The 25,460-nt window shown below is 39.7% G+C and overlaps 1 protein-coding gene across 8 annotated transcripts in view; it reads left to right on the top strand.

The window, feature by feature from the left end:
• ryr1b (ryanodine receptor 1b (skeletal)) overlaps positions 1-25,287 on the top strand; it is a 62,505-nt gene extending 37,218 nt beyond the window's left edge. The window contains exons 62-107 of one of the 8 annotated variants that reach the window (XM_076873404.1): positions 252-301; positions 1,059-1,119; positions 1,231-1,357; positions 1,451-1,559; positions 1,655-1,736; positions 1,921-2,051; positions 2,166-2,486; positions 2,642-2,882; positions 3,207-3,294; positions 3,379-3,471; positions 3,899-3,913; positions 5,248-5,418; positions 5,707-5,766; positions 5,874-6,008; positions 6,171-6,283; positions 6,406-6,502; positions 6,598-6,704; positions 6,794-6,845; positions 6,935-7,015; positions 9,338-9,437; positions 9,886-9,965; positions 10,108-10,184; positions 10,293-10,366; positions 10,775-10,792; positions 13,341-13,421; positions 14,821-14,909; positions 15,163-15,291; positions 15,646-15,750; positions 17,746-17,775; positions 17,937-18,018; positions 18,111-19,420; positions 19,504-19,586; positions 19,890-20,082; positions 20,322-20,408; positions 20,658-20,912; positions 21,012-21,142; positions 21,539-21,581; positions 21,674-21,807; positions 21,895-21,955; positions 22,047-22,193; positions 22,296-22,430; positions 22,566-22,722; positions 22,968-23,032; positions 23,120-23,220; positions 23,398-23,449; positions 23,580-25,287. In XM_076873404.1, coding sequence (XP_076729519.1) covers positions 252-301; positions 1,059-1,119; positions 1,231-1,357; positions 1,451-1,559; positions 1,655-1,736; positions 1,921-2,051; positions 2,166-2,486; positions 2,642-2,882; positions 3,207-3,294; positions 3,379-3,471; positions 3,899-3,913; positions 5,248-5,418; positions 5,707-5,766; positions 5,874-6,008; positions 6,171-6,283; positions 6,406-6,502; positions 6,598-6,704; positions 6,794-6,845; positions 6,935-7,015; positions 9,338-9,437; positions 9,886-9,965; positions 10,108-10,184; positions 10,293-10,366; positions 10,775-10,792; positions 13,341-13,421; positions 14,821-14,909; positions 15,163-15,291; positions 15,646-15,750; positions 17,746-17,775; positions 17,937-18,018; positions 18,111-19,420; positions 19,504-19,586; positions 19,890-20,082; positions 20,322-20,408; positions 20,658-20,912; positions 21,012-21,142; positions 21,539-21,581; positions 21,674-21,807; positions 21,895-21,955; positions 22,047-22,193; positions 22,296-22,430; positions 22,566-22,722; positions 22,968-23,032; positions 23,120-23,220; positions 23,398-23,449; positions 23,580-23,675 — 6,049 coding nt within the window. In that variant the 3' untranslated portion in view covers positions 23,676-25,287. The remainder of the gene's footprint in view (positions 1-251; positions 302-1,058; positions 1,120-1,230; positions 1,358-1,450; positions 1,560-1,654; positions 1,737-1,920; positions 2,052-2,165; positions 2,487-2,641; positions 2,883-3,206; positions 3,295-3,378; positions 3,472-3,898; positions 3,914-5,247; positions 5,419-5,706; positions 5,767-5,873; positions 6,009-6,170; positions 6,284-6,405; positions 6,503-6,597; positions 6,705-6,793; positions 6,846-6,934; positions 7,016-9,337; positions 9,438-9,885; positions 9,966-10,107; positions 10,185-10,292; positions 10,367-10,774; positions 10,793-13,340; positions 13,422-14,820; positions 14,910-15,162; positions 15,292-15,645; positions 15,751-17,745; positions 17,776-17,936; positions 18,019-18,110; positions 19,421-19,503; positions 19,587-19,889; positions 20,083-20,321; positions 20,409-20,657; positions 20,913-21,011; positions 21,143-21,538; positions 21,582-21,673; positions 21,808-21,894; positions 21,956-22,046; positions 22,194-22,295; positions 22,431-22,565; positions 22,723-22,967; positions 23,033-23,119; positions 23,221-23,397; positions 23,450-23,579) is intronic. The other 7 variants (XM_012921659.3, XM_076873406.1, XM_076873407.1 and 4 more) reach the window with 7 other exon arrangements.
• Positions 25,288-25,460: the final 173 nt, after the last annotated feature.

The following is a 25,460-nucleotide window of genomic DNA, read 5'->3' on the forward strand; positions in this document are numbered from 1 at the left end:
TATTTTTAAAAAAATCAATCTTACCTTGAATTATGTGTCCTGAAAAAATTGGCATTTCCTTTCCCTTTAGGACAGTGTGATAGTATCTGTCCTCTCCTTCCATGTCCCTCCATCTTTCTCCTGTTGTGTGATATCCATGATCTCCTTTACTTTCCTTTTGCTTTATGTGTACTTCAAACATTTTTCCTGCCTTGTTTCCCCTTACTATACTCCCTTCCTCTCTCCCTTCCTCTTTTCTCCTCCTACCTCAGTATCTTCTGTAAGTTGGCTGCTTTGGTGAGGCACAGAGTATCTCTTTTTGGTAAGGAAATTGCATGATGTCATGCCCTGTCACCATCTCTGTATTTGTTTTCCTGTGTAATTTCTCTTTATTACAGCGTTTTATTTTTTTGCTTCTTCCTCCTCCCTACCTTTACTTTACATACTAATCAAACTAATAAATCATCGTCACCTCCTCCTAACTTACCAGTTCTTCTCTTCTCTGTCTTTAGCTCAGCTTTTGCTTGGCTTTAATGTTTGCTGTAGTTTGTCTTTGATTTAAAAGGTATCCACAAAGTTAGCATGAATGTCTGTGACGGCGTCAGATATCCACTGGTACTGTACTGCAGCTTTGTCGTGTCTTATCATCCTGGCTTATATGAGACAATGAATGCTTTGTTGTCATTTTACTCCCCTTCACCACCATATGTCTTAAGTAGACTGTCATTGTTACATGGCCAGTGGACAGGTGAGCTTGTCTCACCAGCACAATATGATCTTCCACTTTAAACGTGCCTAAATAAAACTCTGTGATGGTGGCATTGCACTTAAGAAACTGTTTTTAACAACTTTTTATGCTCTTTTCTTAAATAATAATTATTGTTGTTTCAGCTATGTATTTAACATTTGTGATTCAGAAGATTCAGACTTTACCGTTGTAGTGTAATTGTGAGTTTGCTCAATATTTCCCAACAAACTGTATACCAGGTTTAGAGCTAATTGTGGCATTTGCAGTAATTTGGGCTCTTGTAGAGCTGAAGGATAGCACTGACAATGCACCTTTTTTGTTATGTTTTCAGGAACGGATGCCCCTGCAGTGGTAAACTGCCTGCACATTCTCTCACGATCACTGGATGCCAGGTAGATCACAATATACCCATAAAACATCCCTATTGCTCCTCAAGCAAAGAGAAAATGGAAACAAACTGTCTGAGATTTTTAGAAAAACGTTTTCTCTGTGTATTCTTTAAGGACTGTTATGAAATCAGGCCCTGAGATTGTGAAAGCCGGCCTGCGTCAGTTCTTTGAGAGCGCTGCGGATGACATTGAGAAGATGGTTGAAAATCTGAAACTGGGCAAGGTGTCCAGTCGAAACCAGGTCAGAGAGGGTTTTCTCTTCTTTTTGCTCACTAAACAAATGTGTTCATGTTTTTCTTGTGAACTGAAATCTGTATTTGTGTGTTGTTTACAGGTTAAGGGTGTAGCACAGAATATCAACTACACCACCACTGCCCTGCTGCCAGTCCTCACTTCACTGTTTGACCACATTGCCCAACACCAGTTTGGTGATGATGTCATGAGTAAGTAGAATGCTTTTGTCCTTTAAATGAACCATTAATGACTTGTTACTCTGGACCAACTCAGAGCTAATGAAGTCTCTTCTCGACATTCTCAGTGGACGACTTGCAGATATCCTGCTATCGTCTAATGTGCAGCATCTACTCTTTGGGCACTGTGAAGACTCCACATGTGGAGAAGTGAGTAGAGACATGGTCTAAAAAAAAGCCTGGAACTAGTTTTACTTTTTTCATTATATATCAGATATCATAACAAGAAACATTTATTTTTCTTTATGCGCATGTATTCTTTCAAAGGTTGATTTTGCATGTGTTATTTCATACAGACATCTTATGAGTATGCATGTTTTTCCTTCCTTTGCAGACAGCGACCAGCTCTTGGCGAGTGTTTGGCCCACTTAGCAGCTGCTATGCCGGTAGCCTTTCTTGAACCAGTGCTAAATGAATTCAACTCATTTTCTGTTTACACGACCAAGACTCCTAGAGAGAGAGCAAGTGAGTTCTTTTACCTTTATGATTCATTTTACATGCTTCAAACTATTAGATAGTGTTCATGCTGAGTTATTTTTCATGTCCGTGATTTCACTCGTCTTTTCTCTCCCCGCTTAGTTCTTGGTCTTCCCAATCAAGTAGAAGAGCTGTGTCCTGACATCCCAGAACTGGAGATTCTGATGAAAGAGATCCATGACCTGGCTGAGTCTGGAGCTCGCTACACAGAAATGCCCCATGTGATTGAGATCACCTTGCCCATGCTGTGCAACTATCTCCCGCGCTGGTGGGAGAGAGGCCCAGAGAACTTCCCCGAGCAGGACGGCCAGCTCTGCACCGCTGTCACCTCCGAGCAACTCAACCAGCTGCTGGGTAGCATCATGAAGATTGTGGTTAACAACCTGGGTATAGATGAAGCCTCTTGGATGAAAAGATTAGCAGGTTAGTGACCAGAGGATTTACAATAAGCCAAAATAATGTCACGTGACACACAGCTATAGTATTGCAGCATATCATAATGTGTAAACAGCTACATTTTCACATGTTACACAACTATTATTTGGAGATGACTGGCAAATGTTTTGTGCCTTGTCCAGTGTTCGCTCAGCCCATTGTCAGCAGGGCTAAACCAGAGATGCTTAAATCCCACTTTATCCCAACCATGGAAAAGCTGAAGAAGCGTGCAGCAAAGGTGGTGGCAGAGGAGGATCATCTGCGCATGGAGGGCAAAACAGAGGTGGACAGCGAAAACGGGACCATTCGAGATGAGTTTGCTGTACTCTGTCGGGACTTGTACGCTCTCTACCCTTTGCTCATTCGCTACGTGGACAACAACAGGTAGCTGAGATTAGCAGCACCTTTATATGAAACACATTTCTGCTTCAGTTTTCTTTTTTTTATTGAAATTAGAAATTTAGGGGAGCATAATATGACGCTTTTTTGTCTTGCAATGAGGCACAATGTTGTTATTGAGGCAGAGGGATGGAACCAGGGAACTAAACCTACAAGAAATAATAAATTCAAAATCTGAACAGTAGAACAGGAAACTCCACAGGAACAATAATTCAAGGTTTTAAAAGAAAGCTCCACTTTCATTTCACCCTTTTTTTTGCTGGTCATGATTCACGTTTAAGAACTATCTATTGCTGCCTGTGTCTGTAGGGCAAGTTGGCTGACTTGTCCAGACCCAGATGCAGAGGAGCTTTTCAGGATGGTGGGTGAGGTCTTCATTTTCTGGTCCAAATCCCACGTAAGTCTTCTGTTTTCTGACATCATATATGTATGCATTTATTCCGTCTCTCGTTTAGCATCTTTATTGTGTTATATATTGCAGAACTTCAAGAGGGAGGAGCAGAACTTCGTGGTGATGAATGAGATCAACAACATGTCCTTCCTGACTGCTGACAGTAAGAGCAAGATGAGCAAGGTACTATCTGAGAGCAAAGGAAATGTAAAAGTAAAACATTGCCTGTTCTCTAGAGGTTTGATTCACCTACTTCCATATCTTGAGTCATAACACATTAAGAAACTAAACTCTAATAATTAATGTTTCACTAACACCACCCATTACAAGCAGAGAAAAGTAACAGGAAGCCCTTCTTGGTGTTTTCTCAGCTGTTATTTCATTGTTTTTCTTTAAGCTGCTGTAGCTTTATGATTATTCTGTAAGTGTTCATTTCAGTCATTTCACAAATAAGTTTCTACAAGAAGACTGATGGGCTGTTACATAAATATTAATATCCTTTTTTTCCCAGGTCTGTGTAAGCGGCAGTATATAGTGTAGTAGTAAGATTGTTGCTAACTGTTTTTTCTCCATATATATCCTGTGTCGGGGTTGGACGCTGGGCCACTAGGCCGGAGATGGAGAGGTTAGACCGTGTTTGTGCACGAGAGCTGTGCTGATCGCATGGCACCCTGAGTTTGCGGAGGCATTTCATCAACTGCTAATAGACAGATCCCAATATTCACACGTATACAAACACACAAACACACACATACAGGGTTTTTCCTCTTAGGAGAGACTTCACTACACATCTATGAGTGAATGAATGAAGTGTGAGATTATATTATACACAAATATATTAGTGATGTTTTTTAGGAGTAAAGAATGTGAGTGTGAATGTGTCGCAAACATATGCTTTTATGTGTGTCTGTATATGTGTGAGTAGGGGTCCGGAGCAGCTTGATGAAAGCTCTTTGCTGTAGATCACAGTAGTGTGAAAGGTTTCATGGTGCTCGGCAGAGCAGTAGCGTATATAATTTGGTGTGTGCACTCCTGCAGCCGAGTACCATCACCCTGTTTTTCTTTGACCAGTAAATAGTTTGCCTTTCGATGATCCTTGTTGGATACAGTTATGGAGCCCGTGCTACTGTGATGTTACTTGTGTCACTGATGCTTGGGGTTTTTTTTTTTTCAGCTTTTGTGTCAGAGATTCCTGCACTGGGGGACTCTTCTCTTTTCAGTAGCTGTTTAAACCAAAAGTCCATACCCTGCTGTTGCTCGGTCCACCAGTAGCAAATGTCAGTCGCTGGATCTTTTGCAGGAAATTAAGCTAGCTCTCACTACATCACCAGAATACTGTCATCATATTTACTAACTGGACTCGTTACTTCATGTCATGTTCATTGACACCATTAAATTGTTAAATAAACCTAATCACTGTTTGATGTTTTACGTGGTTGGTGCAAGTAGAACCTCTTCTCCTGGGCTATCAGATGGGCATTACTGTAGTGAGCTTCTGTTTCCTGATCATCACAATGACTCTCAAAGCCCATAGAGTGTTTTCCACCCACACACACCAACACCAAGCATGCACAATAAGGGCAGAGAGGGTGCTGTGAGGCCAGACAACAGACAGTAATGAGCATTGTCAGGCTCTGGATAGGAGCGTGTGAGAAGAGCTCCACGGCGATGGAGCTGACCCCATGTGCTGTTCTCTGTGATGTCCAATGGACAGGATGTGCCCTGTCTGGCCACTGCAGTACTAACAGTGAAGCTGCATTGTGTGTAACACCTGTTGCTGGTGCAGCAATGAAGCACATGACATGACACGAAAAGTTGAAGAAAATATGTTGTTTAGTTGTTAAATATTCTCCAAAGCCTTAAATGCCACAAACCATTTTCTGAAAAGGGATTTTTTATTGGTGCCATATAGTTGTTTCATGGAATAGAAAGTGTTCAATCAGTTTAATCTCTCTGTAGTCTGGCAGCTCAGAGCAGGAGCGTACCAAGAAGAAGCGACGGGGGGACCGCTACTCTGTGCAGACCTCCCTAATTGTAGCAGCGCTAAAGAAGATGCTTCCCATCGGCCTCAATATGTGCTCTCCTGCAGACCAGGAACTCATCAACCTTGCCAAGATCAGATACTCACTGGTACTTGTGCTTATTAATGTGATTTCTTTGGGCAAAACTTGCTTCATAGATTAATAGCGCTTTAAATTTCTATAGTGCAAAAGCGTTGCTTCTTTGTTAGCATACATTTTGACACAAAATGGGTAGAAATGATTTTATCTCTCTCTATATATATAATAATAATTTTTCCACAGTCATATAACTCTGTTACTTTTTTCATTCCCAAATTTGTTTAGAGGCTGCGTGCTGTTAATTACTAAACTATAGGATTATAAATGTCCTCCAAATCTTGGTTTCTTTAACTCGTAGAAAGACACAGATGAAGAGGTGAGGGAATTCTTGCACAACAACCTGCATCTGCAAGGCAAGGTAGGCAGACTTTTTATTTCTTTACTAACTGAAAGAAGATAATAAACGCATTCCTGTATAAATCTATTCATTCTGTTCATTATACACATTGACGTGTTATATTTTAGGTAGAGGACCCAGCAATGCGCTGGCAGATGTCTCTTTATAAAGAGATGTCTGGGAAAGCAGAAGATGCCGATGATCCGGAGAAGGTGGTGAAGAGAGTACAAGAGGTGTCTGCTGTCCTTTACCACATTGAAGTGGTGAGTACAACCAGGCATCCTCAATAAAAGAAGGTCTGGAACTGGCTCTCCGTTTAAAAAGTCCTTATCTCTCTGATCCTATGACTATAACCCAGCAGGCAATGCAGAGCTTAAGAAAATTGAGACATTTTCCAAGATAATTATTTATTTTTTGTACATTAGACTGAACATCCCTTCAAGTCAAAGAAAATGGTTTGGCACAAGCTGCTGTCTAAACAGCGTCGCAGAGCTGTGGTGGCCTGTTTCAGGATGACGCCTCTGTACAACATCACCACGTAATGATTAGCAACTTACTTATTCAAAACATGATCGACAATAAAATCAAAAGGCTTTATGAGGCATTATACCTAATTATCTTAATTATCCCTAATTGTCAGTGATCTTTCATTGTTTGCAGGCACAGGGTAACCAACATGTTCTTGGATGCATACAAACGCAACTGGTTAGAAACCGAGGGTTACTCATTTGAAGACAAGATGATTGATGACTTATCAGTAAGTTACACTTTCATTAATGTTTCATCACTGGCATATTGTCTATTCTTTATACAAAGGGTCTGTCATGTTTTATCCTATCTATTAACGATTAGAAAACCATGGAAGAAGAGGAGGAAGAGGAAGAGGAGACTGAGACGAAGCCTGACCCCCTTCATCAGCTGATTCTTCATTTCAGCCGCACAGCTCTTACAGAAAAGCTGTGAGAGCGTCTTTCTTCCTCTGCCTCAGTTCTCTGACCTGTTCCTCAGTGACACTTACTGATTCCTGCTCTGTGGTATTTCTTTACAGTAAACTTGATGTTGACCATCTCTATATGTCATATGCTGATATTATGGCAAAGGTAAGACCTGTAAAACACCAATGGGAATAGATCTTGAAGCTGAACTTCAGAAGAGAATAATTCACCGACATTCTGTCTGCTGCTTTCAGAGCTGCCACATTGGTGAGGAGGACGAAGGGGGAGAACAGGAGGGGGAGGAGCCATCCTTTGAGGTGCGACAGACAGAGATGGTATGGGGGGACCAGGGGAAGGGAGGCAGGGGAGTCAGCGGAGAAGCAGCTCCCTACGCACTGAGTGACTACACCATGACATCACACTCGGCACATCCCCCCCACCCCACTCTTGCTACATTTCTCTTTTTTTTCCCTTTCTGTCTTCCTTTCGTTAACTCACACCACGTGTCTATTTCCTGTTGTGGTGGACTGACCTGTGCATGCCTTTCCTGGACTCTGCACACCAGTCGGGATCAATATTCTGAAAGAATGTTTTTTTTGTTTTGTTTTGTTTTTTCTAAATTGCATGACTCGAGTGTAGAGATGACGGCAGCTAAAGAATTCAAAATAAAACCCAGGTGAAGACAGACAAGTGAGTCTGTACTAGCTATTGAAATTTCAGAATCACAGTTTCCAAGCCCAAGGTGTTTCGACACTGTAATGTTGCAGCTGTGGTGATTTCAGAATTTCTGTTCCTTTTGGAACCTGATACGTAAATTGTGATGTTGCCCCTTTTAGACTTAATTTAGTAAGAAACAGATAATGGCGATTAATTAAGCCATAGCACAGGATCCCTAACAGGTCCCCTGTGCAAGTCTCAGAGTTTGTGGTCAGTGTCTTCTAGACATGCACCACCCTTTTCTGACTCACAACTCATGTAATCACCTGCTAATTTGACTGTGTTCACCCATATAGACTCACCTGAAAACTAGAGTTCTAACATCTGACAACTAATTGATTTTTGTTTGTCTTTCCTTTGAATTGGACAGCGCTAACAAGTTTCCCTCTCTGTGCTCACCAAGAATACAGTAAAAGCCTGCACAGTCAGCCGTACATATACCGCCCCAAGCCCAAACACACTCATGCGAGCATACAACAGCTACATTCACAGAGACATTCATTCATACACACAGTTTCTTTCCATTCTTTCTATTCATACTCTTATGCTGAGCGGAATCTCTGTAACCAGAGAAAAGTGCATTCATGTTTTTAAAACACTTCAGGCTCATGAGGGAGGGGGGCGGAGGGAGGGTTAGGTAGAGGTTTGGGTGCTTTGGGTGGGGGTCTGTGCATGATGTGCAGTGGGTGGGTCAAATGTAACCTCTTTTGTCAACAGGATGGTTGTTCATTACCTGCTATTATTATAGTATTTGTACTGTACCACAGAATAATATAAAAAAGACAAGTATAGTGCAGCATAGTCCGAATAGCGTGAGTTAGAATACTGCGTCACGCAGCATTAAAGTTTGTGTGTTTTTTTATTCACTTTAATCTTAATATGTTATATTAAACAGTATGCAGTGTCTGCAGATGTGCAGACTCATTTGTTTGTCTAGTGTTCAGTAGTTTTAAAATATCACATACCTTTATTAATCTAATTCAAATAAATCTGAAGGGTGATGAGTGATTTGACAGTTTGACAAAGACTGCTGCTGTATAACTAAATGGTGCTCATAACCAATCAGCCTTTTTCAGAGTAAATATTTCAAAGTTGTTGAATAAAACAGTCTTTTTTTATTTTCATATCGTGACAAGTCAAAACTCTAAATGTCGAAAATATTTAGTCAAGCAAGCAACTTTTCCTCAGTTTCAGTTTAGGGTCTTATAGTTTATCTAAAAAGCAGACAAGCGTCACATACAGACAGGCTACTCCAGGTAGCATAAAATATAAGTTTAGGCTGTGAAGTAGAACAACCCTAAGCTGTTCTGTTGGAAGCAGGGGTTGCATGTTGTTTTACTCCAGCAACTGATGTTGCTTCCTAAGAAGAATATGTGAAGTGTGTGTTACAATCTGGGATGAAATGATTGCTGCAATTGAATGTTTGCACCTGTGTTAGATATCATAAACTGGAATAACTGTCTCCAACACTAATACATTGGAAGAGAATTGTATGTCTTCAAGAGTCCCGAGTATTAACACTAAAACAGCTTGTTTTTTTTTACAAGTTCATTCAACACTTGAAAAGAATAGTTTAGCTGAAACAAACTGGCCACTATCTGATGGAAACAGTGAGAATCTGCTCACTTAACTGAGCTTAACACAAAGAAAGATTAAGAGAAGCTGTTTCATAGGTGATAAAATAAATGTAAGTGTAAAAAGTTGTGTTACGTACATATAACACGAATTATTAACCAGCAACTCTGGATGACATCAGGACCAATGGTATAGCAAATACAATAGCAAATTATATTTAGAATAAGATTATCAGGATGTGTGTGTTTTTAGTGTATGTGTGCCTGTACGTGTGTGTGTGTGTGTGTGTGTGTGTGTAAGTGCGGGGGGCAGTGCAGTCTCTGTTGACAGGGTTACAGCTGTTTCCTTGCTACTCTGCTGCACAGGAAAAGGAGATGGAGAAACAGAGGCTCTTGTACCAGCAGTCCCGTCTGCACAACCGTGGTGCTGCAGAGATGGTGCTGCAAATGATCAGCGCCTGTAAAGGTAGCTGCTGCACATTAGATCTGCACACAGACACATAGTAGCACACTCTTACACACACACACACACACACACACACACACACACACACACACACACACACACACACACACACACACACAAACACTTGTGTGAAAATTATGAACCAAGCGTTAGCTGTGTTAGATGAACCTGTTTATAAAAAAGTAGTGGGAGTAGGACGTGTAAATTTTGGGGGCTAGGAGCTCACTGAATAAACTGCTGTCCGTCATGGACAACCCATCGCACCCACTTTATGCTGTAGAGGCAGCACAGCTCATTCTCCCTCAGACTTATTCGACTCCCCTGCTATAAAAAAACTGTAGGCAACCTTTCCTACCATTTTATCTGTTGTTATCTTGGCAAAGAGAATCCAGCTTCGCTATTCATGGTTGGGTCAAGTTGTTGTACGAGCGGTATCTGCTTGTTTCAGGTGAACCTGGAGCCATGGTTTCTTCTACACTCAAACTGGGAATCTCCATCCTCAATGGAGGCAACAGTGATGTACAGCAGGTAAAGAGCCTTCATGAGTATGATATATTTATGTCTATAGGCTAAAAAGATTTAAAAAACAAAATTTATTTTACCGCCTATCTACATCTTGACATCTTCATTAGAGCGTTGTTGTCATCATGCTCTTGTCATCTGTGTGCAGAGGATGCTGGACTATCTGAAGGATAAAAAGGATGTGGGGTTCTTCCTTAGCATTCAGTCTCTGATGCAGACCTGCAGGTCTGTAATATATTTATGGTTACGTCGATGTTATACTTCTGCTTACCGTTGGAGGGGATATACAAGTTTTTGTACTTTTTAACCTGATTAAATGTTTGCTGTTAACAGTGTTTTGGACTTGAACGCTTTTGAGAGACAGAACAAGGCTGAGGGACTTGGGATGGTTTCAGAAGAAGGCACCAGTGAGTATGGTCGACAGCTTTCAATGGTCACTCACAAACTCAACATGCAATGCATACAAACATCTGCATCTTTGTTCTCCTCCTTTGTTTTGTGATATAATATAATATTTTCTTAGTGTCAGTCTTTATACTGTGCATTTGTGTGTGCCTGTATGTGTATGCCTGGTACAGATATCTTTTCATGTGTCCAGAGTCAAGGAGTCATGACACATGTGTGTTAGTCGCAGCATTTTGACTGTTAATGTATGAAACTGTTTATCATTCGCTGACAGTCATGAGAATTCTGGACTCACTCCGTCTCTTTGTTTTTCTCTTCCCTACATCTTGTTCACTTTGCCCGTTTCAACTCTTTACTCCTCATGCCTATGTCCTTCCTACGCATCAATTTGCTGCTCTCGCGGTTCAAAGATAAGAAGCTAGAACGTGGTAAATGAAACTTTGCTGTCATATATTTTTCTTTCTTTCTCCCCCTCCTTTCTGTCCTTTCTGTCCCTTGTGGCTCTTCTTCTTTTGACTAGCCTTTTCCTTGCTGTGAACTTAATATGCATTTCATTTCTCACTCAAGAGCCCAGTAAAATTAAGCTTTAGAGTCATTTGGTCAGTGGTAGATTACAATATGTTGATATATTTATTCATTGTATCCAAGTTAATTTTTCTTTTTGAAGTGGCTGTGAAGTTTAATTTTCCTCCTTGAGTGTTTTATGACAGATCTACTGTAACTCCATCAAGCTCTGTCTCAGTATAGATCAATGGGAATGAAATGTGATCGTCTTATCTTCCTATTTCTTTGTATTTCATTCACAAATTGTGCTAGAAGCTAAAGTGTAGGAACTTTTTATGCTCTGCGTCGCTCTTATTTCCATAGTTTAAATGTAGTTTGTTTGCGTCTCCCGTTCCGGGCTGATCTTCACAAACTATGTAAATGGCCAGGTTAACCTCTGATCATTTCCATTTTGATTTGCTTTACTTCATCGGTATCGTAGCGTTGTTTATGAATCATCAGGTCATAATGTTTTACTGTGCTTGTTGTTAAAAAAGCTCAACGAGGCAGTCCAAAGGCAGCTCAGTAGAATCTCAGTCCTTGAGTATCTCCCTGTTATAGCGTCTATTTGTACATATTTTTGTACATCATTTCTTCTCTGCTTGTGCACAGCATATGATACGATGTGATAGTTCAATCTGGTAAGAAACAAGAAATGAAGTCTTTTTAAAGTTCCAGCTGTTGCTGCATCATATACCTTTAATGTATTTTGTTCTGGTAGCCTTCTAACTTTATTGCTACCTCTTTGCTTGGTATACCTATGGGAATATTTAACATGAGTCACAATGATAACGTATTTTTCCCGAGGCATGTGTCCATGACTGTTGTTTTAAGAAAAACCTGGCATCCCCCTCATGGCTTTGTTATGATTTGTTGTTGTTCATTCATGATTAAATCGAAGCATGCTTGTGCATCTTTTGGAAATAAACTGTTTTTACCTGATAGCATGCTATTAGAGAACTGTGAAATTGATATTTTTGCAGTATATGTAGCAAAGTGCAATGTTTAGGTTAGATTCTATTGCAAAGAAATTATGAAAGTCTTCCCAGTTCCTTCAAAAATATTGACAAAAGTGGTTATTAAAGTGCATTTTCCTGCATTCCCCCCTGATTTTCCCCCAACATCCAAGCTGATAGCTAACAGGAGTTTACAGAGTTCAGTAGATCTGTACTGCATGATGGTGTGCCGTGGAAGTTATATCTGTGTTTATGTGTTTACCATCAGTATCCATGTCCTGTTTTTTCAGCTGTATTTTTGTTATTTTGTGATTTTTATGTGTACTTTCATTGTCCACTACAGTGTGATGTGGCTGACACTTCTTGTTCATCTGAGTTGTGCAGATTTTTTGTGTTAAAAAATGTTGAGCTGGTTTGCAATACACATTTGTTCACATTCCATCACAGTCACACGTTCTTCAAGTTCAAACATGAATCTCAATTTCACAAACATTAAATAATGTCATTTTAAATAATGTCCACTCATGACCTATTCCTATAAATAACATTTGTGCTTACTGTTTAACTTTTAATGCTAATAAAATCTAAATCCAGCAGTGTTAAATGTGTAGATGAACAATATAAAGTTGGTTTACAATATTTAACTATTTGATGAGTGCGCTTAATGAAGGTAAACTGACCTGAATACTAAATTCTATAATCTTTCTATAACTGGTCATTTGAAAAAATAATTTCCATCCATCTATTCGCTTCCGCTTATCCTTTTCAGGGTTGCAGGGGTTGCTGGAGCTTGTCCCAGCTGTCTTAGGGTGAGAGGCGGGGTAGAACCCTGGACAGGTCACCAGTCTGTCACAGGGCTAAGACAGAGACAACCAATCGCACTCACGTTCACTCCTGCATTCACGCCTATGGGCAATTTATTGTTTACAATTTCCAATTAAATAATTATTTGTTTTTATATTTTCTTGTACGAAGACAAAATGATTGGATATTTTGATCTCCTGGTGCATTTTTCCCTTTTCTTTGTTTATAATTTGTTATATGTGTGTGTATATATATATATATATATAGGTTCAAGGTTCTTTATTTGTCACATGCATAGTTATACAAGTATAACACACAGTGAAATGTAACCACAATATATATATATACATATATAAACTATATAGAAAGAAAACTGGTCTGAATCTTTATCTACAACTTCTGTAAGGTGAAGTCAAATAGATCAAGTCAAAAAGGATACAATTCAAGTTTTGCAAAAGAACATTAAAATGTTAAAGAAACGTGAGCTAAAGGTACCCTAGCATTTTATAGGGTACTTCCTCTATAGCATCAACCTTTACTCCTAATATACATAATCTTGTGTTTACCACTATAATCTAACAGAATAAAAGCAGTTCATGTGTACGCTGTCCTGGGACTGCAGAAACCTGCTTTCGCACAGATTAATTAGCATGCCTTTTGTTATTCATCCTAGATGAGAAAGTGATGGCAGACGATGAATTTACATGTGACCTCTTCCGCTTCCTTCAACTTCTTTGTGAGGGCCACAATAATGGTAAGTCATGGCTGTACTAAATAAAACAAGTCTATTCACCAAACACCACGGCTGTATTTAGTGATCTTCCATGAGGCAGAGTGATGCCACCTTGTTTTTAGACTTTCAGCATTAAGTTTTGTATTTCATAAATGAAATTTTCAGCATACTTGGAGTCATTATCCGTGTGCATTGTGAAGCACGGTCAGGATTGCTTTCGGCTGAATATGAGTGGGGAATATAGAATAGAATGGAATAGAATAAACCTTTATTATCCCATGGAGGAGACATTTCGGTGTTACAGAGCTCTTACAGCAAGGAAAAATAAAATATAAAAGGAAGACACAAGGTGAACATTGAACGGAGATATCTATAAAATGGACAGGGATATGTATAAAATCTACAGAGTTATATATAAAATGTACAGTAAACAAACAAGCTGGTGAGTAAGATGACCAACAGGATGTTAAGCTGCATTATAGAGTCTGACAGCTGCTGGTAAGAATGACCTGCGGTAGCGCTCCTTCCTACACTGTGGGTGTAAAAGTCTACTGCTGAACGAGCTGCTCAGTGCTCGTACAGTCTCACGCAGGGGGTGGGAGGTGTTGTCCATGATGGATGTTAGCTTAGACTCTCCTCCCCAACCTGCTCAATGGACTTCAGGGGACAGTCCAGGACAGAGCTGGCCCTCCTGACCAGTTTGTTGAGTTTCCCCCTGTCTCTCTCTCTCCATATATATGTGTCAAAGATTGGTTAGAAGTTGTGAAGCAGTTTTTATTAACCACTGATATAATTGTTTCATTGTGCACTTTTTCATTCATTCTTTTTAAGAGTGATTTGGACACTCCTAAAGTTTTTTTAACATGAGTCACAGTTCCTGTGCATTCTCCCCGCATTGTTCTCCCTGTATCTCTGGTTCATGTCTCAAGGTTTCAGGTTTGTTTTTGCTTAGCTTTTCCCAGTTTAGGTTACTCTTAAGTTTTGGTTTTCGTCCACCTCGTCCCTGTTTGTTTCACCCTTTTGTTAATAAAGCTCGCTCACAACTAAGCAGTCTGCATCTTGGGTCCGTTAATAATTCACACAGAGCCTGTAGACTCCTGGTGGAGCATAGGGCCACAACAACACCACGCCAACGGACTCTATTTTGGGCTGTTCTCTTCAGCTGGGTCCACATCATTCTGGCGGCCTTTATTTTGCTCTAGACAGATCTTCTTCACGTCTGTTTGGGTCTCCCCACGGGACACTGTATATAGAACTGTAATTCCTAAACAGTTAATGCTAAATTTTTATAAAACTTCTTGAATTAAAGCTGAAAGTCAGCACTTGATGCACCTGGTGCATTATCGTCTGTCTGAATTTTTAAAAGTAGACTTCTTTAATTTTGGCAATTCAGTTAATTTTCTTTTCCTTTTATCCTCAGATTTTCAGAACTACTTAAGGACTCAGACAGGCAGCACAACTACTATAAATGTCATCATCTGCACTGTGGACTACCTTCTTCGACTCCAGGTCAGTCAGATATACAGTACTTACCCTGATTTTGGTAAGACTGAGGATTAAGCACCTTATATACAATAAAGCTTTTGAAAGGTTTCTTATTAATGACTTCTGGGAGCTCAAAAAGAGTCTTAATATGAATCCAGTATATCATAAAAATTAGATATTACAGTTAGCTTCTGATATTTTTAAGTTTTTTGAGAGTTAAATAAGTCATCCAGAACCCTTGCTAACATCATGTTCTTCCTCCTGTTCCTGCATGCAGGAGTCCATTAGTGACTTTTACTGGTACTACTCAGGAAAAGACATAATTGATGAGCCTGGCAAGAGGAATTTCTCCAAAGCAATGACTGTGGCCAAGCAGGTCTTCAACAGCCTGACTGAGTATATCCAGGTAAAAATCTTGCTGCATGAATGATAAGAAATCTTAGTGGAAGATAAGATTTCTAGGGGATATTCCAAATATGGGTCTACTGCCACGGCCCTCCAGACAGTGGTTAAGTGGAGAACCCCTTCAGATCTAAACTTTGTACATTACAGAGTAAATTGACTTTTTAGAAGAAATTCTACAGGTTTTGTATTCCTGCTTAGGATATGCATTTTTCAAAACACAGTTTTGTTCCCAAAATCAGACTTTTTAGAATTTTTGAAATATTTTGTTTGGTTACAAAGAAAAAAATATGTCTTCCAAATTTGTAAGCGCACATGAATATTATCTTTATTTGCCGATGTGTGTGTTAACTTTCAGGGTCCCTGTACTGGGAACCAACAATCTCTGGCCCACAGCAGATTGTGGGACGCTGTTGTGGGCTTTCTACATGTCTTTGCTCACATGATGATGAAACTTGCTCAGGTAAGGAACATGCCATTGAAGTCATTAATTTTCAATCTTTTTCTTTTTTAGTTTTTATTTCCCGGTGTCAGGAATAATTTCCATTTAGAATCCACCCCCCCCACCCCAACTATTTTCTATAATAATCTAAACGTACTTGTTTATAAAAATAGTTGTCGATTTGTCTGTTTTGTTATGCTAATTATATAAACTGTCACTCTCTCGGTTCCTACAGAGAAAAGTATGTATTTGTTTGATTACTCTCAGGTTTAACTTTAGAAAAAATCTTAACCGTTTCCTCCCTTTTTAGTCATATTGTTTCTGCCACTTTGATGAGTCTTTTGATATTTAACTGTCTGATAAATATCAAAGGATATTTAAACCTTGCAAATTTTGTCCCTGGTAAAGTAATCTGTCTATATATTAAGTCTAACTGTCTTTACGTTTTAGTTAGATTGTAACCAAATTTAAATTAGAAATGCAAGATCATCTTCCTTCATGCATACAGTATTTGTCTTGTACCTACACGTTTATTAGCTATGTTCATCGATTCAACAACTTTGTTTGACATTTTAGATTTCCACCCAGAGAAATATGAAAACATTTTCAGAGTTGCAGAAATGATGGCTACTACATTAGCAAAGCTAATTATTCTCACTCAGTCTAATGTGGAATTAGAATTCCCCGAATAATATGAACTTCATTAAAGTTGGCAGAAACAACTTGAAAAAATATACACTTATTCCTTTCTATTACTTCTATTTTCCTACTTTACATTTTTGTATGATAAAGTTAAACTACCAGTGCTATTTGATTGTGCTTTGGGTGTTTGCTTTCAATAACACATGTCTACTGTCATTCATTTGTTTTGGTTTATAAGAAGCTGCAGTGTTTACTAACCTAATTTTGTGTGGCTGTTTTATTGCTACTGACTGATTAAAAGGCATTTTTTATGTCATATGACTCTCCTGAAAATTAATTCTGTACAAGTACTTTGTTTAGGCAGGTTTAGATAAAACAAAACACATACATTTAAAAAAGTTTTGTTCGGAAGTTCTATGCCAAAAAAAACTTCCAGAACAATATATGCTGTCTTGGTTATTGAAATGGAGGCTGTTGCCTGACAAAACATTAGATAGTATTCATGCTGAGACAATCCAAAAACAAAGTAAACATTTAATGTAAAACAGTTTTATTTTCATGTGTAACTCTGTTAGATGCACCCCGATCCTGGACAGCGAAACGGCGTAAGAATCTGTGTTTTCACACCGAATCCATCTCATTTAAAGCCCCTCATGCTTTTTTAAAGCCCTCATGCTTAATACTTTCTTTAATAAGTTGCTTAATAGCCTGCACCATCTACATGTGCCTCTTTGTGTATTTTCTCTGCAGCACTTCATATTTTGTCTTTGCGTTTATTGTAATGATATAGATTTTAGGTCTCAACTGTTAAAGAAGCCAAAGTTACAGTTATTCACTTAGTTGTGCTAGATTTAGACCTCGATGATTATTACACACCAAACTGTAATTACACTTTTGTAAGTTAAGTGTCTCCGGATGTATTGTGATTGAATTAATTATTTCTTCTTTGAGGGATTCATTTCACTTTACTCCTTAAAGCCTTAACGTGTTGTATTGTCTCTCTTCATTTAGCTGTTTCATTTGCTGTAGATGATAAGCTGTTTAAAACGGTACAACTCTGATTTCGCAAGCAGTTTTTGCTGGCTTGCATGACATCCTTTTCCTCTAGATCTCCACCAGCCTGACAGCCACTATGACCTATGATAAACATTTGAAGTTTGTCATATCAGCTGGTGCAGGCCTTCAGGAGTGATAAGATTAGCATCTGCAAATATGGCTGTCGTCCATCCTGCAGTCTCTTTTTCAAATTAAGGCTGTTAGAAGAGCCATTTTCTTCCTTCCCCTTTCCTGTGTTTCTGTCTCACATCCTATCACATTCAGTGTACAATTTATTATATAAAAATGCATATTCTTTATTCAAAAATGCACCCCCAGGATCATTTTTGGAGTAGATCACACTCTGAGGTAGTGCCTTTCACTTATGTTTAAAAAAAAAAAGCAAATTATATTCAGTTTAAACTGTAATGTATACAAAAAATGGCTTTTTTTTAGTCAATACCCTTTAAAAAGCTTGTCTCTCTGCTGTGTCTTTGCGTTCTGGTATATACGTTTTGGCTCCATTGAAGGACTCCAGTCAAATTGGTCTCTTGAAGGAGCTTTTAGATCTGCAGAAGGACATGGTAGTGATGCTTCTGTCACTGCTTGAAGGTAAGCTACTCCTCACTATCAGATCATGTCTGCTTCTTTCTGTCAGATACATTCTATTGTCCTTATCTCATCTCTGCTTGTACTGCTATCAGGCAATGTGGTGAATGGTACCATTGCCAGGCAAATGGTTGACATGTTGGTGGAGTCCTCCAGCAATGTGGAGATGATCCTTAAGTTCTTCGACATGTTCCTCAAGCTCAAGGATATAGTGGCATCTGATGCGTTCCGTGATTATGTGACTGATCCACGTGGTCTTATTTCAAAGAAGGACTTCTCCAAGGCCATGGACAGTCAGAAGCAATACTCTCCATCTGAAATCCAGTTCCTCCTCTCGTGCTCAGAGGCTGATGAGAATGAAATGATCAACTTTGAGGAGTTTGCTGATCGTTTCCAGGAGCCAGCAAAAGACATCGGTTTCAATATTGCTGTTCTGCTCACAAACCTGTCAGAGCATGTACCCCATGACACTCGCCTTCAGAACTTCCTGGAACAAGCAGAGAGCGTGCTCAACTATTTCCGCCCTTTCCTTGGCCGTATCGAGATCATGGGAGCCAGCAGGAAAATCGAACGCATTTACTTTGAAATCAGTGAGGAGAACCGCAATCAGTGGGAGATGCCTCAAGTCAGAGAGTCCAAGCGGCAGTTCATCTTTGATGTGGTCAACGAGGGTGGCGAGAGTGAGAAAATGGAGATGTTTGTGAACTTCTGTGAGGACACCATTTTTGAGATGAACATTGCTGCATCTATCTCTGAGCCAGAGGGAGATGGTGCAGAAGAAGAAGATGATGAAGAAGAAGAGGAAGGTGGAGGAGATGAAGGAGAGTCTGGAGAAGGAGATGAAGGAAATGGTGAGGGTGAAGCTCCGGAGTCGGCTTCTGCCTTTGCAGAGTTTCTGAAGAGCGTGGTTAACTTCTTTAACATGTTCACCTTCCGTAACCTCCGGCGTCGATACCGCAAACTTCGAAAAATGACGGTAAAGGACATGATTATCGGCCTGGTTACATTCGTCTACACTGTTTTGATGGGCATCCTGATTTTTGTCTATAGTATATGCAAGGGTTTCTTCACACTAATATGGAAGGCACTGTTTGGTGGAGGCTTAGTAGAGGGTGCCAAGAAGATAACAGTCACAGAGATCCTGGCCAGTATGCCTGATCCCACCCAAGATGAAGTTCATGGGGACCTACCGCCTGAACCGGGTGCTAGGGAAGTCCAAGATGCAGATGGAGTGGCAGACCTCATAGATGCTGTGGGTGGAGAGGAGGAAGAAGAGGATGGTGAGGACAGAGAAGGTGGACGGTTGCCTGGCTTTAATACTCCTGGGGGACTTGGAGACATGGGAGAGACAACACCAGAAGAACCTCCGACTCCAGAGGGCACTCCACTGTTGAAGAGGAAACTGGTGGGTTGTTCTCTCTCATAGTTGTTTATTAATATGTACACTCTTTAGTAACTGGTTAATTAATTGTAAACTAATTAAAACAGCTGGCTGCTGCAGTAGGAGGACAAGGAGATGAAGAAAAGGTTGAACACGAAGAAGAGGCTCCTCAGGAGACCGAGAAAGCAGAGTAAGACGTTTGCCTGTTGTAGTCTGATGTCAAAAATAAGCAGGATCTGCTTAAAATGTGTCCTTGAGATTAAACATAATATATTTTCAATTCACTGAATTCACTATCATGTGTGCAATTATAAACAATTTCCGGATGTTATTGATTAAAAAACAGTTGTAACTCTGCACGGTTTTGTTAGCTGTTCACATACATAGCGTACACCCTTGTAGGTATTGAGTTTTTAATCCCATTTTAAACAGTGCCAAAAGTCTAAAGCTATTTTTGTTTTCCCAAGCTTAAATTTCTTTGTGTCTTTCCAAGCACCGAGAATGGTGAGAAAACAGAGAAAGCAGAGAAAGCAGAGAAGGCAGAGCCTGAACCCGAGGTAAAGGAGGAAGAGCCTGAGGAACAAGAAGAGATAAGTGTGAAGACCAAAGTGAAGAAGGACAAGAAATCTGATAAGGAGGGCTTTAAACTGTGGAATGAGCTGGAGGTTCAGAGGATTAAATTCATGGTGAGCAGCTTTTTCTCTCAGCACGGTGTTGAATGTATTTTAACTGCCATGATGAGTACTAGAAAATGAGTCTGATATGTTCAGCTAGTGTACTAGAGATTAGTTTCATACATAGAACATTTTTAAAATGACCCCTAGTATACTTTTGTGATTAGTAACTCATGGAGGACACCTTATCAGCATGTGCATTTATCGGCATTTATCACAGCATTATTGCTAATTTCTTTATTTCTTTCCAGAACTACCTTTCTCGCAACTTCTACAATTTACGTTTCTTGGCCCTGTTCATTGCCTTCGCTCTCAATTTCATCCTGCTCTTCTACAAGGTCTGTTTTGACTAAATAATTTGATGTCATGACACCTGGGACGTAGCACTGTGCATTACAAATTCAGTTATTAGAATCTGTTAGTTCTGGAGTCTTACGTGCATAAAAATAAGCATATTCACATTTATACATCAGCACCAACTAATATTTGTGATCGTGTCTTAAATATTTCTTTCAGATTTTTAGTAAAAATATTCTTAGAAGCTTTACCAAGACCCTGAGGACTGCTGTTTTTTATGACCTTTCTAGGTGTCTGACACGCCTCCAGGTGAGGAGGAGTTTGAGGGTTCTGGTCTCTTTGAGGGTTCTGGGATTTTTGAAGGCTCCGGTACTGAGGAAGACGGATCAGGATTAGATGACGGAGGGGAAGATGATGATGAAGAAGGTCCTTTGTACTACTTTTTGGAAGAGAGCACTGGCTACATGGAACCAGCAATGGCTTTCTTTGGTATTGTTCACACCATCATCTCCTTCCTCTGTATCATTGGCTACAACTGCCTGAAGGTGTGTGAGAGATTTGCTTTTCTTTACTCCAAAAAAGTTTTAGGGGTGTGTTTTCATAGGTTTCATGCGGTATATCTGCTCCATCTCCACCTTTGTAAGGTCCCTCTGGTTATCTTCAAAAGAGAGAAAGAACTGGCCAGAAAGCTGGAGTTCGATGGCCTCTATGTCACTGAGCAGCCTGAGGACGATGACATCAAGGGCCAGTGGGACAGACTGGTGCTCAACACTCCGTAAGACCCATGTTTCAGTATCATTCGTGATACTTTATTACATAGAACCTGCTAGTACCAGGTCGGTACAACAAGGCACTCTTGCCCAGAGAACTGTCACTCACTGGGTATTTTCTCTTTTTCAAAGCATCCTGTTTAAACACTAGAGATGGTTGTGCAGTAAAATCACAGTATCACTGATAGAAGACAGAGAGCAAGGAGAGATGATGAGCTGATAAAGAGTGAAAGATGATTGGGCAATGAGAAAATAAGGAAAGAAAAAAAGAACAAACAGGGTTTTAGGTCAGGAAGATATTTATCTGTGCAAAACTGGAAAGGAAATGTGTGAGGCTCCAGAGTTTCAAATAAATAAGATAAACTGAGCACACTGTAGCTAATGTTTTTATCATTGTGCAGAACCTTCCCCAACAATTACTGGGACAAGTTTGTGAAAAGAAAGGTAAGACTTTTTTGTCTTTTTTTGTCAGCCACATTTTTGCAGTTATATATTGAAGTACGACGTTCAACTCAACATCTGTATGTGATTTCCAGGTTCTGGATAAATATGGGGACATTTATGGCAGAGAGAGAATTGCGGAGCTGCTTGGTATGGACTTGGCTTCTCTTGATGTCAGCGCCATGAGCCATGGAAAAAAGCCTGAACCTGACACCTCAATGTTCAGCTGGTAAGCTCACGCATTACATGAATCAATGTCATTTACAGAGTTATATTTAAAAAAGGCATAAGGGCAAATGTGTCTGTTGTTGTGCAGGATAACATCTATTGACATCAAATACCAGATCTGGAAGAATGGTGTGGTCTTCACTGATAATGTGAGTAAAAGAAAGTTTTTATGTAATTAAAACATTAAGCGAATCTGCTTTGAATGCGGTCTTCCTGATGCATTTTTTAAATATCTTTTAGACTTTCCTCTACCTGGTTTGGTACATGTTGATGTCTCTGCTTGGGCACTACAACAACTTCTTCTTTGCTGCTCATCTTGTTGACATTGCAATGGGCGTGAAAACCCTGCGCACGATTTTGTCCTCCGTCACCCACAACGGCAAACAGGTTACACTTTTGCTAAAGATACGTAATCGGGCTTTCAGTTGACCTGTTTTGTTTTTTTGTTTTTTTACATTAGATCCTTTGTTTTCCTTCCTTTCGCTGCAGCTGGTGATGACAGTGGGTTTGCTGGCCGTGGTGGTGTACCTGTACACTGTGGTGGCCTTTAACTTCTTCCGCAAGTTCTACAACATGAGTGAAGACGAGGATGAGCCGGACATGAAGTGTGATGACATGATGACTGTGAGTGAAGGGCAACCCCCCCACAAAAAACAACAAAGCAAAAAAACCCACTTCAGGACACACCCAGCATGATTTTTTGGAGGTCGGCTTTACTATGCTATCTAAACTGACCTCTGACTTTACCTCCTCCTGCAGTGTTACCTCTTCCACATGTACGTTGGTGTGCGAGCTGGCGGTGGCATAGGAGATGAAATTGAGGACCCAGCTGGTGATGAATACGAGCTTTACCGCGTTGTCTTTGACATTACATTCTTCTTCTTCGTTATTGTCATCCTGCTGGCTATCATCCAGGGTAATTTTGTGTTATTTGTGGACGCTTACTGAACCACCGTATCATGACACAGGGCACTGCAATTTCACTGCAAACTGTATACAAATGGCTGTAAGCATAAGTCTAAACAGAAAATGGCATTTACAGCCAGTTTTAACACTGAAAAATGTAGCATTTAGCTATTTGTGCAGTATCACAAGTGAAGAAGATATTTCTGTTTTACAAAAATTAGAAAAGGGTAAAAAGAGTATTTGTCTGTCTCTCAGGTTTGATCATTGATGCATTTGGAGAGCTGAGAGACCAGCAGGAGCAAGTCAGAGAGGACATGGAGGTAAGGCTTAATTTTAAACAACCTACATCTCTCTTTCAACTACTAGACATGATTTTGTTTATCATAAAGTTTCCTTTCTCCCTTTAGACAAAGTGTTTCATCTGTGGAATAGGGAGTGACTACTTTGATACGACGCCGCACGGCTTTGAGACACACACTTTAGAAGAGCATAACTTAGCCAACTACATGTGAGTGGCATTACAAACACAGATGTGACTTTCACGCCATTAAACATAATACTCTGTTATTTAAAATAGAAAATCAGCAGATATTTGTGCTAATTGTATTAATCTGAAAATCATGTTTAACCCCTTAATGCTAATGATTTTGACTTCTGTCAAGTCTCATTTGTGTTTCTGTTTCAGGTTCTTCTTGATGTATTTAATCAATAAAGATGAAACAGAACACACAGGACAGGTGAGTAAATATAGGGATTGATTTGAGACAAATATTGATGTTTCAAAAACAAAGGTGCAGGCCTCCTTAGTATTTTTTGGAATTGTTAATTTTGAAAGTCGGCATTCACCAACGTTGCACCATTTTTCAGGAGTCATATGTGTGGAAGATGTACCAGGAACGATGCTGGGACTTCTTCCCTGCTGGAGACTGCTTCAGGAAGCAGTATGAGGACCAGCTTGGATAAAGTCATGAATCTTTACTCTGCATCCAATGGAGAAAGAGAGGAGAGAGAAGATATGAAATTTTAAGATCAAACATATCTATGTCTTAGTTTTGTCCTTTGCCTGCACAGTTCTCTCCTCTGTTAAAGCTATGCACACTTTGACTGCACTGTTGTACCACCTGCAGCAGAATGTTGTTGGAGCTTATTTAAGAAAGGGAGAGTAATAACCGTGAGGCATAAGAAGATACAAGAAGCCAGGGGCCTTTTTATTCTGCTATGACTACACTACATGGCCTTTTTGTGAAATATACATAGTTTGCCTTGCATATCAGTTGTGTCTTTTCAAATGGGGCTCTTTCGTCGCTACTGCTGTAAACGTTTTAGTGCCTATAGCAAAGCCACTGCTTCAGCAATCTCGTTTAGATTTTCAGTTTCAACACTTTTCTTTGAGATATTTTATTTATATTATTTGTAAAATTAGGATTTTTTTTTGTACATGGCTGCTGCTGACTGGTATTACATGTCTGACTGTTGGTGTTTCTGCAATAAAAGCAGCTCGCAGTCATTTTTCTGAGATCCTTGAGAGGGCAGTAAAGATATTTGGCCGCCTCTCACTCTTTTTCTCTCAAAGCTTGTCTTCGGAGAAGCAATCGTGAATAGAAACTTCTGAACTGACTTGCCAAAATAAAAAAACACACTGACATCAGTATATGGCATGTACCGGTGTGAATCAGCTGTACAGACGAACCTACTTGGCACTCTTAAGTCTTACAATGCATCCCTGAATGTATGTGGTGCCCAATCTCTGCTGGTGTTTCCGTGCCATATAAGATATCGATGATGTACACACACATACACTATAAGAGGATGCCAAGGTTATTTATTCTTTATATGCAGATCAGATCTTCTGAAGACGACCGTTTTAGCCCGTCTGTATTTCTGGCCAACAGTCTGTTTTATGACACTTTATGCACAAATAAGTTTTTGTCAGTGCATTAAAATAAGTAATGAATGTATCTAACGTATACACTTTGGCCAAAGCGTCATCTGTATAACTGAGGAATGACTAGGCTGCCTGGACGCTTTTTGATGAAAAGACATATTTTACTTAAACCATAGATACATATATTTATTTTTATTTGGGGCTTTGAGGGATTTAAATGACCCTTGCTACTTTGTTGGACACGTGTGTCCTGTTTGTGACATCCTCAGTGGTGAAGAGAAATGGTCTTACACAGGTTTATATGCCCAGTTTGCAGTCAGAAGAGAAAGTTAGCTTTTGTTTTTGCTAGTTAGGTTTTTATGATCGGTATTTTTAGGAATTCAACATATGAATTATTTTCTCAATTTAAATTTGATGCATTGATCTCAGACCGTTCTGTCTCACTACGCCTCCTCCTGAACACATAAAAACTCATTTACTCTCCATCTTGTATTTAATGTTATTATATGTCAAATACAGAGCAGTATTTTGGTTGCTGATGACTCTGAAGTGTGCATTTGCTGCTGTAGCCCTATCAGAAGCAGTTGATGTTATGGAACTGAATAGAGATCACTACTTTCCACTTGACTGAGTGTCCTCTGACTGAACCCTGTGTTTCAATACAGAATAAACAGACTATTTTAAGGAGAATGTGAAGATGTCTCCTTATTTCCGTGCAAGCTTCTGTGTGTTTCTGGATGTACATCTCCCCAGATTTGTTCTTCATGTTACCTTGTATTTAGAAGTTACAAATTCCATTCATATTTGGTCTCACAAGGTTGTTCTCCAGTAAGATGAGCCAGGCAGTCTTCATGCATTTCTTT

This window comes from Maylandia zebra, linkage group LG14 (genome assembly GCF_041146795.1).
Source record: "Maylandia zebra isolate NMK-2024a linkage group LG14, Mzebra_GT3a, whole genome shotgun sequence".
Lineage (NCBI taxonomy): Eukaryota > Metazoa > Chordata > Actinopteri > Cichliformes > Cichlidae > Maylandia > Maylandia zebra.